This window comes from Rhodnius prolixus, unplaced genomic scaffold (assembly GCF_049639745.1).
Source record: "Rhodnius prolixus isolate KJV_2025 unplaced genomic scaffold, Rpr scaffold_1, whole genome shotgun sequence".
In the NCBI taxonomy this organism is placed as follows: domain Eukaryota; kingdom Metazoa; phylum Arthropoda; class Insecta; order Hemiptera; family Reduviidae; genus Rhodnius; species Rhodnius prolixus.
In genome coordinates this window covers 65,415,480-65,428,824 of record NW_027411581.1, presented here as the reverse complement: position 1 = coordinate 65,428,824, position 13,345 = coordinate 65,415,480, and the positions used below count along the sequence as shown (strand labels likewise).

At 33.6% G+C, this 13,345-nt stretch overlaps 1 protein-coding gene across 2 annotated transcripts in view; it reads right to left on the bottom strand.

Annotated features, from left to right (window-relative positions):
* Window positions 1–13,345, bottom strand: part of LOC141446131 (protein FAM135A) — a 38,692-nt gene that overhangs the window by 16,918 nt on the left and 8,429 nt on the right. For both annotated transcript variants that reach the window (XM_074112571.1, XM_074112572.1), the window contains 17 exons: window positions 12,977–13,006; window positions 12,806–12,899; window positions 12,485–12,670; window positions 12,294–12,374; window positions 11,070–11,225; window positions 10,799–10,914; window positions 10,572–10,717; window positions 9,749–9,904; window positions 8,084–8,255; window positions 7,583–8,004; window positions 6,662–6,946; window positions 6,202–6,568; window positions 5,232–5,411; window positions 4,678–4,879; window positions 4,310–4,559; window positions 3,364–3,591; window positions 3,079–3,287 (listed from right to left, as the gene is read on the bottom strand). In XM_074112571.1, coding sequence (XP_073968672.1) covers window positions 3,082–3,287; window positions 3,364–3,591; window positions 4,310–4,559; window positions 4,678–4,879; window positions 5,232–5,411; window positions 6,202–6,568; window positions 6,662–6,946; window positions 7,583–8,004; window positions 8,084–8,255; window positions 9,749–9,904; window positions 10,572–10,717; window positions 10,799–10,914; window positions 11,070–11,225; window positions 12,294–12,374; window positions 12,485–12,670; window positions 12,806–12,899; window positions 12,977–13,006 — 3,277 coding nt within the window. In that variant the 3' untranslated portion in view covers window positions 3,079–3,081. The remainder of the gene's footprint in view (window positions 1–3,078; window positions 3,288–3,363; window positions 3,592–4,309; window positions 4,560–4,677; window positions 4,880–5,231; window positions 5,412–6,201; window positions 6,569–6,661; window positions 6,947–7,582; window positions 8,005–8,083; window positions 8,256–9,748; window positions 9,905–10,571; window positions 10,718–10,798; window positions 10,915–11,069; window positions 11,226–12,293; window positions 12,375–12,484; window positions 12,671–12,805; window positions 12,900–12,976; window positions 13,007–13,345) is intronic.

Below are 13,345 nucleotides of genomic sequence, written 5' to 3'. Positions count from 1 at the left end.
GCACCGTTGAAGGGTTTTTTTGAACTATCTTCCCTATTTCTCGAATACTTTTTCTTTCATTTCGCAACGTCACAATAAGTTCTCGAATTGGTCTGGGAACTTCCATATTAGTGGTTAAATATGTACTAATTAGATTATTTATTCACAAAACTGACTGTAGTGGTTTCTACATTACAATATAGAACTTTGAAACTTTATTCAATCGTTTTTCTGTTTGTTATCTTAATGTTTTTACATATTTATACAGCTGTTCACAGACTTTTTTTGCATTCGTTTGGGGTGTTGTTTTGTAAAACATTTAATTGTGATATTCCTGCTGAACAAAAATAAAAGATTGAATATAAAATGAAAAACTCTGGTTTCTCTCTATCGAATAGTATATTTCATTTGAAAATAAAAGAAGTTTCTAATAAGATAATAATAAAAGTAATAAAATTTAGGTTAGTGTTCACAGACTTTTTTGGCCCAGTGTATATTTGTTTTAATGTCAGTAACGATTACTTTCTTATGCGTATGTGTGTAAGGTACGTATTCAGTAATGTGTAGTTATGATTAAAACCTGATTCCCTACTAGTTAAAATGTTTGTTAGAACTAAACACTTCACAGATGTACTTTTATTTTGTCTTAAAATTTTGTAACCTTCCCTTAATTTATAGCCTTGGATAAAACATAGATCAAGAGAACTACTGCAAGATTATTTTATTTTATTTAGTTTTACGTCCAAATGACTATTATTGGATTTTAATCTTATTCTGGTGTAGTCCAAAAAATGTTAACGATATTTGGCCAATAATTTATTTGTTTTTTTTTTTTAGGCTTTTGTCTCTATCGAGGTATCACTTGATAAAAATCGATATATACAAATAATGATCGATTTGTTTAGAATGAAATTTAATCTTGCTCCGAGAAAGTGATTTAGTTGTGATCAATTTTTTTTTTTTTTTGCATGTAAATCGATTAACTCGATTATGAAATGATTTCAACAAGTTCTCTTTTGAAACTCATTACAAATCACAATAATATAACACAATATAACCGCTTGTAATCTACAATTTATTTAAATTTTTAACAAGTGTGTTATATTTTTTTTGCAAGATACTGCTACTAAGCAGTGCTATACTTTCTTCATAATCAACATAATAATCAAAACCCTGGAATTTAACTTAAATTATAAAATTAAAAAAAAGTCCAAAAGAACATTTTTTTTATAGTTCATGGTCCCTTATATTGTGTTTTATAACAGAACAACCACTTTTTAGTTTTTTATAAAAATTATTTGAAATGCTTATTTATTTTCTAAGTCACAACGTTCCCACTGATGAGGTTTTTAAATAAATTTGGCACAGTTTATTAAAATTCCAATAATTTTGTCTAGAGAGGTTAATTTTTGGCTGGTAAATCATTGTATTTATATTATATTCAATATTCCAAAAAAAAAGGAAAATTATTTATTGCGTATATGATCAATTCTTTCTAATATAGGATGATTGCACTTATGATTTGCTTAACCGGGATTCAAGTTATTCAGAGGTACCAACCAATGCACGTCTAGGAAAAAGACTTTTCACAACTTCAATTACTTTTTCCAACAATGCACTAAGACCTTTCAAGATAAATTGTGCCCTTACAGTTCCAAGAGTATCTCACACTCTACAACATCTGAAAAGGTTCTAGGGATAGTACAACCATCTTCAGCTTCTGCAGAACTAATCCTACCTTTTCACAGTTCCACGCCTTTTCCAAGAGTATCCCATACTCTATAACATCTGAAAAGATTCTAGGGAGAGTACAACCATCCACAGCTTCTGCAGAACTAATCCTACCTTTTCAATTAATTCTAGAGAAAACAATCTCCAACCTTATAGAAATGTTCAGGTCCCATTAACCCTGAACATGCACAGTTTTTTTGAAAAAACCGCTATATTTTATATTTGATTAAGTAATTGTTAGAACTTACAATCCCATGTAAATGATAAATATCTATAAAACGATTGCTTTTCTTTGCTTTCACATTATTTTCAATTCTCGATTATATTCGAGAGTGAAAAATTATAGTAGCATAAAGTGCAACGCCGCTCGAATTATCTCGAGTGTGCACAGTTTGCCCAGTTTAGCGCGCTCGAGTTAATTCGAGTGTGCACGTTAAGGGGTTAAATTGGTTTTGGCGCATTCCAATTCTCTGGGGCTTCGCCCTTTCAAGCTAACATACTCCGTTATCCAAAGATATTTCCGTGTTATTTCTGTCTATGGCATTTAATTTTGGCCAAGACATCCCCCCCAAACCATTCTGGAGTTGATAATACAGGAGTTCTGCGTTTTGTTGACTGGCTAGCTGCCGGAGAGTTTTCAACAATTTCTTGTTTCAATTGCTTCTAGAGAAAACGATCTCCTCTCTTACAGAAATGTTCAGGTCCCAATAAAGTGGTTTTGCCTCTGTGCATGCATCCTCCTGTAACCAGAATTTCTGTCTGGAACATGCCTGGAAATTTTCCTACGGGTTCCCTGTGCGCCCCGACCCAGAGTACCGTCAGAAGTTCTTGTCTCTTCTGAATACTATATAAACACGTTACTTAATGCCAGAAAAGATAGATGCACAGCACTTTTACCTCTTGGTACTGAAACTTGAGGAAAAAGTTGTGACGAAGTGATAAGTCTTGATCTATTCGTAACTGAGGAAGTTCTAGAGAGGGAAGCGTACACAGTACTGCTTAATGTACACCCCTTTCTCTTCCACTTCCTTTCCCAGTTATTCTGAGAACAACCCGTTTTGCCCACCAGGTGGAGAAATGTCAAATTAAAGAGCAACTCCACAACTGCTAATAAAGTTATTTTGAAAAGTCCTTTTGTTCTCTTCACCAAATAGGAAGGAAAAAAACTAAAAAACTAATAGCATCTAAATTATAAAATCAATTTATAATTAACAAAATATCCAGGGTTCATTTTCAGTATATAAACTATATTTTCAGCTTAGACCAAAATTCACTCTTAATTTAGCACATAATTTTTGGTTCCAACTTGAATGCTTAGATCTTTCTAATAACTATCCATTTTTTTTTTATGATAATTTTCTTTCATACCTGTTATCTGAAGTATTTGAGACCGGCGACAATAAGGAACTTCTCAATAAATAGTTCAGAATCAAGAACAGCTATATGCGCTGCACGTCCTATCAAGGAATTAGCTGTATTTGGTAAAGCATGGTGAACATCGTATCTTACTAAAGTTACTTCCCTTTTCCTAACCAATGGCCACATTATGTTGTGTACCATTTCACGATAAGCGCTTCCTGTAAACAATCAAATTCTATTTATTGCAATTTTTTTTTTATCTAAGAACAAATAAATCTGAACCAAATAAATTACCAATTGGTGAATTGTCCTTGATGGCCGCTTTACAAAGTTCAATTCTGGCTGAGTGCAAAGGTACGTATCTGTCTTGACTTGAACCGCACAATAGAACATTTTTAAAATGTACCAGGTTACATCTTTGACTTAATCTATAGAGGAATGTATCTCTCACGTCTGGAGCATCTCTTAGCGATAATTGTAGTAATGATCCAGACTTTTTCCATTTTTGCATAAACCACATGCCTAAGAAAATGAGATATAACGTAAGTTTTTTGTTTTTTAGACCATGAACTCTTTGTAAATCATTAATCAATATAATATGAGCTTTTAATTTAGCAATATCTAGTAAAATAGGAAGAAAAAATTAATGCCAGTTTCAGTCATGATAAACTTTATTATGCTGAGCTTTTGACCTATGACCCGTGCAAGCTTTTTCACTGACCCACACAGTTGCTAGGCAACCATTTGTTTGTTTACGCGGGTTGATTTAGAATTTTTCTAATTGTGTGGATAATTTATATTCTATCTGTATTTTTTTTTCAATCACGCCAATGCGTGATACGTGTCAATACACAAAAGCAATTTAAATGCTTTCTATAACCTCTAGTTCTAAAAAAAAAAAAATCAATTCTTAGCCGCTCGTCTTAATATTTTAAGAAAGATTCTTTTGACGGCTGTAACTAGAACAAAAACTCTTTGGAAAATATATTGTCGTTGCTCCAAGTATCAGGGACATTGCTGTTCTTCATTCTCTGGCTACCGTCAAGAAAGAAATATCGTTTTCCTGACCATTTAAATACTGTCAATTGCAGACATTTCGAATTTTACAGAAATTTGTAATTAAGGAATGCACCAAAACTTGAACAGTCTTAAAACTAGGGTATATTTTCCATCAGCAATGATATTAAAGAATATTAGACAATTTCTGTTCAACTACTTAGTTCTAAATCTAAGTACTTACCCATATTTACAAGTCCACTATTATTGTACAGTGTACCTAAGTGAGGGCCAGATAAACTAAGAAATGTATACAATCTTGGTAATAAATGTTTAAGCTGAGGTCTTGCTATTGCAGCCCTTATTATTATATTACCCAAAGAATGTCCAACGAAACTAATTCTATTGGGTACAAGTCCTCCAGCTTCAATGTGATACAATATTTCAGCCACCAGTCTATCAGTCATTGTATCAAAATCTGAGAATGTGTCACCCTATAAATGGATATTTAAATATAATTAGGGGAAAAAATAAAATAAATAACAAACATTTATAGCTTAAAACTTAATTTTCATTACAAATCTTATAAAGATACAAAAAAACCAAACAAACCTGATTCCTTTGTGACATCAGAAATTCAAGATGAGCTCCAGGTAGACCTAATTCAAGATACGTTTTAACTAATCTTAAATCGGCTGAATTTCCATCAAGTCCATGTACACATACTATTAGATGCAAACCATCTGGTGATAAAACTCTTTGTTCTTCAGGTATATGGAAATACGGAAGGGAGGATATCAACGTGGGTGCATCACTGTGAAGAACAAGACACTATTAGAAAAAAAAAAATTATTCTCCAAAGAAATGTTTCTAATTATTTAGATAAGCAACAGTTTTTTTTAATAATAGAAGTTTTTTTTTAGGCCAATTTTACGTCCATCTACTAAATTTGGTGTCGTGGACGGAGACGACTAGCAAACTTACTTCACTATAAATTTCTCATATTAACCATTAAATAAAATCCAAGACCTAGACCCAGGAATCGAACCTACTACCATCGAAAACATCTGAGCATTCTGAGCCTCGCCTCTAACCGCTCGGCTACTTTAGCATTTACAGTTCTTAATAGCTTAACTAATGACAACTAAAAATTATGAAATAAATACCTGTATATCATGCCAGTGAAATTGATTTGCTTCTTAAACTCTTCTTTGCATTTATGAAAGGTTGTATCTTCCATGTCGGTACTTAGTATTAACTTTTTCTCTTCATTATAACACTCGCAAAGAGCTTCGTCAGTGGGATGTTGGCCTTCATTTGTCTGCTGACTAACTTTCATTGGAGAACTAGATTAAGAGAATGAAAGAAAAAGAAGGCTGAACATAGCATTCAAGAAGAACAAAGATGTACAAATCAGCAATAGAGTTTAGCGCGGGAAGCTGGAGTAAAATCTGAAATCTACCTTTCGGACAACTGCCCTTGAGAGCTGAATAACAGATGGAATGTGGACTTGTCTCATATTCCAGACTGCTGCTTTCCTCTCTTCCCAGAGCCAAATCCCAAGCCGCAATCTCCCAACCGGGACAAATTTGAAATAACTGGGAAGAACTTTTCAGAGAGAGAGATTATATCTAATTATTGACTCTCTTCTCTTCCTAGAAGAGCCCTTTTAGAAAAGTCACCCTTAGAACTTTTGAGGAACGTTGGGAGCTTGACGTGGATGGAGAGACAGTACGCTACCCAAAGAGCCAGGAATGGTTTATCAGGCATTTTAGGGGCTACATACAACCTTTTTGTGAAAGCTTTCTACTAGAGAGTAGTTATATCCGACTCCTACTTCTTCTCCTCAAAAACCCTAGAGTTTCGGAGGAGATGATTCATCACCTAGGACACCCCGTGAAAATAGAATGATAATAATAATAATAATAAAGATAGACGCGATTACTTTAACAAAAGAAATGTTTTACCCTCAGGAGTTTTCGAATCCCTATAGAGTATGGGAAACAAATTTAATTATCGCATTTCATAAGCTTTTAGTTTGGTTCAAGTATTCCTTGAAATTAAAGTGAAGTAACAAAGTAATGCTTTTTGATTTATGTGGCTAATAAAATCACCCAGGTTAATAAGAGTACCAACATAGTATTCTGAAGAAGCTGCTGTGACTGTTGCGATAGCGGTTGCTGCTGCTGTTGAAGTTGTTGCTGAAAGTGTCTAGTGTGATGACCTTCGGCTAACAGTTCTTGTCTCACTGTTTCATACATGTGATACAATAGATTGTCAATAGGCTGCGGTGGAGATGGTTGATGATGTGGAGCCATCTGAACAACTATTCCATGGGTAGGCGTTTGTTCTGCAGAACCATTCGTCGACTGAGGAGGATCTCTAAACGGTTCTGGAGGTGGCAGATCTCTAAATTCTGATGGTGGTGGCAATCTAACTTCTTCATAAGTGTGCTCTACATTCCAGCCTCCGTCTTCAGAGGATTCTTTACCGGTTTCGCTGCCTACAATAAGTAACCGATATTTACATTTCTGTTGAAATTTTACTGATATTTTTATAAATCGAAAAAAATTCATAACATATTTTAAATTCTTACCTGTGGGCGTAGGCTGATTACTAGAAGAAACCGAATGGCTGGAAACCCAAGCGGATAGTTCAGACGTTATGTCACTCGATGGTGTGGATGGTGAAGACGGTACTGGGGAAGTGGTTAAGTTCGGCATTGATCCCGTAGGTCCGTTATGACGTCCTAGTTCATCTCCTGCAGCACTCAGCAGAGGAATTTCATCTGGATGCTTATCTCCGTCACTGAGCCGATGGGGTACTGAGATGCTGCTCTCTAATCTTGTAGGTTTCTCTACCACAACTGATTTTTTCTCTTCTAAAAATAATGAATAAGATGTAAAAATTTTATATCTTAAGATTTGTTAAGAAATATTAAAATAATCCCCGGCTTCGAACCTACTGTCGGAGTATTCATCTGCCTGACTCCCGCTTGGAATCCTTATCGGGCTTTGCGGTTTACGGTAAACATCCATTATGATGGATTGTTTAGGATAAGAGGAGATTAGGTTCAGGATGGTTATTTACTGTGGGTTTTGGCTCAAATCTAGTAGAATTTTCGTACTAGACTGGGCTTTTTGTTGTTGTTTTTCAGCATAGCTAGATGGGCCCAGAAGGTTTTGGTTAGCGTAAGGTTTTGACATTCACTGTGAGTGTGTGTTTAAGAGAGAGAGAGAGAGTGGGGGGGAGAGAGTACAAACAGACCACTTCCTTACAGACCACTTCTTTACAGACCACTTTTCCTAACCAGAGGACTTCCAAAAATTCTTTCCAGTGAAGCTAAATTTTGAACATTTGGCACGATTACAGGTGCTTTCCTTACCTATAAAGAGAGAGCAAAAAGCGCTCAGACGTCAAAAACACAAACAAAATTCATTCTGCAGATGATCACGATTTTTTGTAAATCTCTTCATTTTAAATAATTTTTAATCAGATTAAAAAAAAAAAATCTTACCAGATTTATGTCGATGTGCGCTAGACAGTCCATTTCTTAAAAATGCAGCCGATGGTTGATGATGTCTTCTTGGATGTCTAACAGGTAACGTGGAAAAGTGATGACTCTGTTGCTGCTGCTGATGTTGCTGTTGTTGATGGTGATGTAGATGCTGTGGATTGCTATTCTCATTATTATGATAGTTATCTCTATTTTTCTTCACGCAAGTCCGACTACCGGTTCCGGCATGGCCATTGCACATAAGATTTGATGTGGCCGATTGACCAGCCATATTGGTATTCTTTTTCTTCATGGTTTCACCCTTAGTATGATGACGATGGTGGTGAGTTCTGTTTAAGGGTAGTGTCCTAAAATCTGTTGTATCTTCCGTGCGTTTTGAACCTCTTGACGGGAGTGTAGAACAATCAATGGTGAGTGGTTCCCTGTATAAACAATGGGCTTGTAGTTTTTATTTTGAAGTTTTTGTAAAAAAGAGGTTAAACAAATATTAGAAAAATATACCTTTTTATTCGTTCATGGTGACTATGATTGTGCCCTATGGGTAATGCCAGAGCCAGCGGTTGATGAGCCCTTAGCAAATGATCCAACGACTTGCTGTGCCGTGCTTGAGGTACAAGACCCCAACTATTTACTCCGTTATTTCTTTGTTCATAATCAGACCATACACCACCTCCTATAGAAAATAATGGCAGACTAGAAACATTGTTACAACTAAATACTTACTAAATATAAAAAGCAACCCTCTTTTACAACATTCTTAAGTTTGTAACCGCTAATAAGGTTTTTCCTAACTTCCTTTTTTCGAATCACAATTCTTATTAATTTTATATAGTTTATAAAAACCGCACCTTGGCGTGAAAGAATTATCTTTACAGCGAAGCCTTGACCCTTTCCTAAGTACTTTAGAAATGTTTCAAATAAAAGTTATATACATCTTCATGTATAATCAATTGGTACAGCACGTTAACTGTTTCGATCTTGCTGGAAAATATGTCCCCTACGTGCGTCATACAAATTAAGCGATGACGAATATATTACGTCAAACTCAGAATACATTAGATATGAAATTGGGTTACAATGAAAACGATTGGCTAATCTCATTGGCGAACGGGATGTGTGAAATAGGCGGACTGTAGCTGATGACGTAGTGACACCGTAAGCCACTCCCTCACCAATAAAAGCACACTTATCCAGTACCTAAAATGGTGCTCTATCACTTTCATACAATGATCTAGATTTTACTTTCTTTTACTTCAGGAAAATATTTCATAAACTTTTTTGATTCTGCATTACATTAGAAGTATGAAACCAAAAATATAATGTTCAAAACATGTTTATTTTGGATACTTTTAGGATATCAATTTTTATTGCATTATTCGATAATTTATCAAATACCTATGGGGGAAAAATTATTTAAAAAAATTTAAATAGTATTTTTCCTAGAAATAATTACCAAAAACGATTGGCTAATCTCATTGGCGAACGAGATGTGTGAAGTGGGCGGAGTGTAGCTGATGACGTATGACACCTTAGGCCACTCCCTCACCAATAAAAGCACACTTATCCAGTATCTAAAATGGTGCTCTTTCACTTTCATTCAATGATCTAGATTTTACTTTCTTTTACTTCAGGAAAATATTTCATTAACTGTTTTGAATCTGCATTACATTAGAAGTATGAAACCGGAAATATAATGTTCAAAACATATTTATTTTGGATATTTTTACGATATCAATTTTTATTGCATTATTCGATAATTTATGAAATACCTATGGGGGAAAAATTAGTAAAAAAAATTAAAATTGTATTTTTCAGTATAGCAGAATCGCCTTCCGAATCGATATAACACCATCAGGCATTTAAGGAAATTTCTCGATAGGCAATTTGATGGGCGTATTGTATCGACTCGGGGGGGGCGATTCAGTGACCATCACGTTCACCGGATTGAACACCTATGGACCATTTTCCTTTGGGGATACCTGAAAAACAAGATTCACAACATTTTTTTTTTTTCTTATTTCTGCTTATCTAAAAGCATTTCTAAATCTAGGTGTGCCATTGAGCGGTTTAGAAAAATCTAAAATCCTTTAAAACGTATATTACCGGGTGAACATTCTAAATTCTTCTTACGTAAAGTAAAAGAACAATGAATGAAATCCCACTTACTCTGTGATGCTGAGTGATGATTTTGCTTAGAACGAGCTTGTAAGATGGCAGCAATACCACAACTACAGTCTTCTTGTGGTTGTTGTACAACAGACACTGTATTGTTCGGACTTCCTTCGCTTTTAGGTTCGACACCACAATTTGTAAGAAATGGGTCTGAAAATGAATTTTTTTTTTTTTGTAATTTTTAAGTTGAATCTAGAAAATAGTGTGTAAAACTTTAAAGTTCAACTTTTTCGCGCGAGGGTAAGACGCTTTAGACGTCATGGAGGATTAGTAGGGGATTGAGAGGGCTTGGATGAAGAATTCGTGCGATTTGGATAGTTGGGAATGGAATTTTAGATAACGGGCTTTGGCGATGACCGAGACAAAGAGAAGGTTATTGTGAATAGTGTGATTGGAGACGAATAAAGGTTCGGGTATTTAGGTGTACTGTACAACTATAAGGGAATAGTACTCTATTCCGAACGTTAACATAGTTGTGACTTTAACATAGGGGCATTGTCCAATAGTTTTTTAAAAAACTTAGTTCGTTTTAATCAAAAATGGGTATTGTATGCTTAACCACGTGAAGTCCGAGATAACGATAGGAAGAGTGTTATGGCTCAAATGTAACGGAATGAAAATATATCAATTATTCTTAAGAAAAGCATATTTTAATTAGACGTAGATTTGTAAATATGTAAACCAAATCCTCAGCGACTCAAAAAATCTTATTAGAATGAATTTTAAAATTTTCCATACTTGCGAGTATACTAGAAAAAGATCAGACTACTGAGATGTGAAGTTCAATTAGCCTTGAAATAATACAAAAATCATTTACCACTTCCAGCTTTTCTAGCTGCAGATCTTCTCCTAGCAAATTCTGCCACATCTTGGTATTGGTCCTCAAAAATAACTGGCAAAGATGCAACATCTCCATCTAATTGTGGACAGTGTACTGGTAATTGCGGTAGTAGGCTTAAATATCTGGCCAAAGTAATTATATTTTATTGAATATTATTGTAGTTTTTAAACAATTTTCTATAATAATAATATTAATGGATTTACCTTCTCTTCGCTAGTTCCGAAACTGCTAAATATGTTTGATAATTTTGATCGTAACAACCGGCTGCCGATTGTCTCGGATTGTCTAAAACGAAGAATCCTTCTGCGAATCTTTTTACCTGAGAAAGAAGAAAAACTTAAAACATACATGACCAGATTTTTTTTGTCCATGAATGTTTTATTACTATTATTATTGTTTTAAGACAATGCAAATAATTGTTGCACAATTACCAATACGACTATTTACAGCAATAGTTGCTTGTAAAAAGCTTACCCTAAGATGATGATGCACCGTTGCTAGGTGTGTACTAATTGGTTGTTGGCAGGAACATAGCTCTAGAAACTGATGCCACAAGACTATGTTCTCAGCACATAATTGAGCTATATCAGAATTGGCTACAGTAGCGAATTCTTCTTCTCCTTCCATTAACTAATAAAAAAAAAATCATGATAAAACTCAAGATTATTTATTCCACCCTCTTTACTCTTAATCGTAAAGCTAATTTGAATGATACGACGACCTCCATCGAGATTAACTCTCCGTGATCACGCCATCGGATGCTTCAATCTACTTCTATCTGTACCTCATACACTATACATTAAGAACCTGCAGAGATAATTGACGAGAACAACTATTCGGATTCGAACCCATAGAAAAACTTGAGTTCATCTCCTCACACTCACATTTACCTATTACCAGGCGCCTCTATTTATCACAATGATACATTAAAGGAGCCACAATTAGTTTTTTTTTTAAGATCGCAATAGATTTAGCTTTGTAAGAATTAGACTACATATACCTAACAACTAACTATAATACCGTCAAATCTGACGGTATTTTCAATAGATATCTATCGCCTCCAAAACAAGCAATAAGAAAAAAAAAGTCTCCAGATAATTGTTAATTAAAGATAGATAACTGTTTATTAAAATTAGATAATTGTTAGTTAAAGTTAGAAGATTGTTAATTAAAGTTAGACAATTAAATAAAGTTAGATAATTGTTAGTTAAAGTTAGATAATTGTTAGTTAAAAATAGATAATTGTTAATTAAAGTTAGATAATTGTTAGTTAAAGTTAGATAATTGTTAATCAAAGTTAGATAATTGTTAATTAAAGTTAGATAATTGTTAGTTAAAAATAGATAATTGTTAGTTAAAAATAGATAATTGTTAGTTAAAGTTAGATAATTGTTAATTAAAGTTATATAATTGTTATTTAAAGTTAGATAATTGTTAGTTAAAAGTAGATAATTGTTAATTAAAGTCTCACGTCGGGTTAAGCGATCTTCTTCAAATTCTAACGCCGATTTAGTATTACTTAAATTCTGAAATAGTTACCTTTACTTTGATAAGTGAAAATATCTGCGTATATTCAAAATGGTTTAAAACATACATGTGTAGATATATTAAAAATGAAATAAACAACCTACAGAAATGCTGATTTCTCAAAAATGTGTATTTATAATAATCACAATAGATTATTGAATTTATATTCACCCTCAGTCTTTCCCAATGAGCTTCGGAATGCAAAAACGCAGTCCTTTGTTGAATAGCTGCTAATAAACTTCTGTGGTTGTCCTAAAATCGTAAATAAATAAATAAATGTTCTTCGGAAGTTTATAGCTAATTGGACAAGAAAATTAATTTATTATAGAATAAAAATAAAGAAATCAATTCATAAAGATTACCTTTGAGACATCATGACTATCATTATGTGTTAGCCTAATGTATTGTTGTAAGGTACTGTAAAGTGAATCGTAAGATGCAACCAGCATCGTGCATACTTCTCTATGAACATGCCTAGCATGTGCCAGTCTACTGCCTCCGGAACCACTACCGCTTCCACCTCCGACACATTTACTTGTGCTACCATTCTGGGAGTAGAAATTTATAGAAAAAAAAAAAAAAATGTAACTTTAAATAAGTACACTCTTAAAGAAATATGGATTCATTCAAATCTGAGACATTCATGGGTAGTGTCCCACCCCTAAGATAAATATATAACTTACAAGATTGCTGAAGAATACAGTTTCTACAGAGTTTTGCGGTCTAAAGTTGTATCTCTGTGAAGTTCCCAACCAGGTTTTTCCACTTCTTGGAGTACTATAATAATAAATTAAATTATTTAAATTGAAAAACAAAAAAATTTATTATTATTAACAAAAAAACTCCAAACATACCAGCTCTGGACAAGATTCAGTATACTCTTCCTGGTAAACAGTTTAAAAAATATAAAATAAGATTAGAATTGAAATAAAAGAGAGATCTATCAATAATTATATTGCCCCATTTTATTACATCAGAAAATGGAATTGATCTGATTGAATACGTAAAATATTTATGTCCATTTTTTTTTGTATTTACAACACTGCATGATATGCATGAAATTTTGATTCAATAAAGATCGATTCTGTTTCAATATTAGTAGTAATTAATTAGCTGTCTATTGCTTCCAATATAAATTAATAATGCATTTAAATCTACAATTTTTTGGAGCCAAAAATAATCATTTACTATCCTATTTAATTTTTTTAAAAAGAAATAAATAA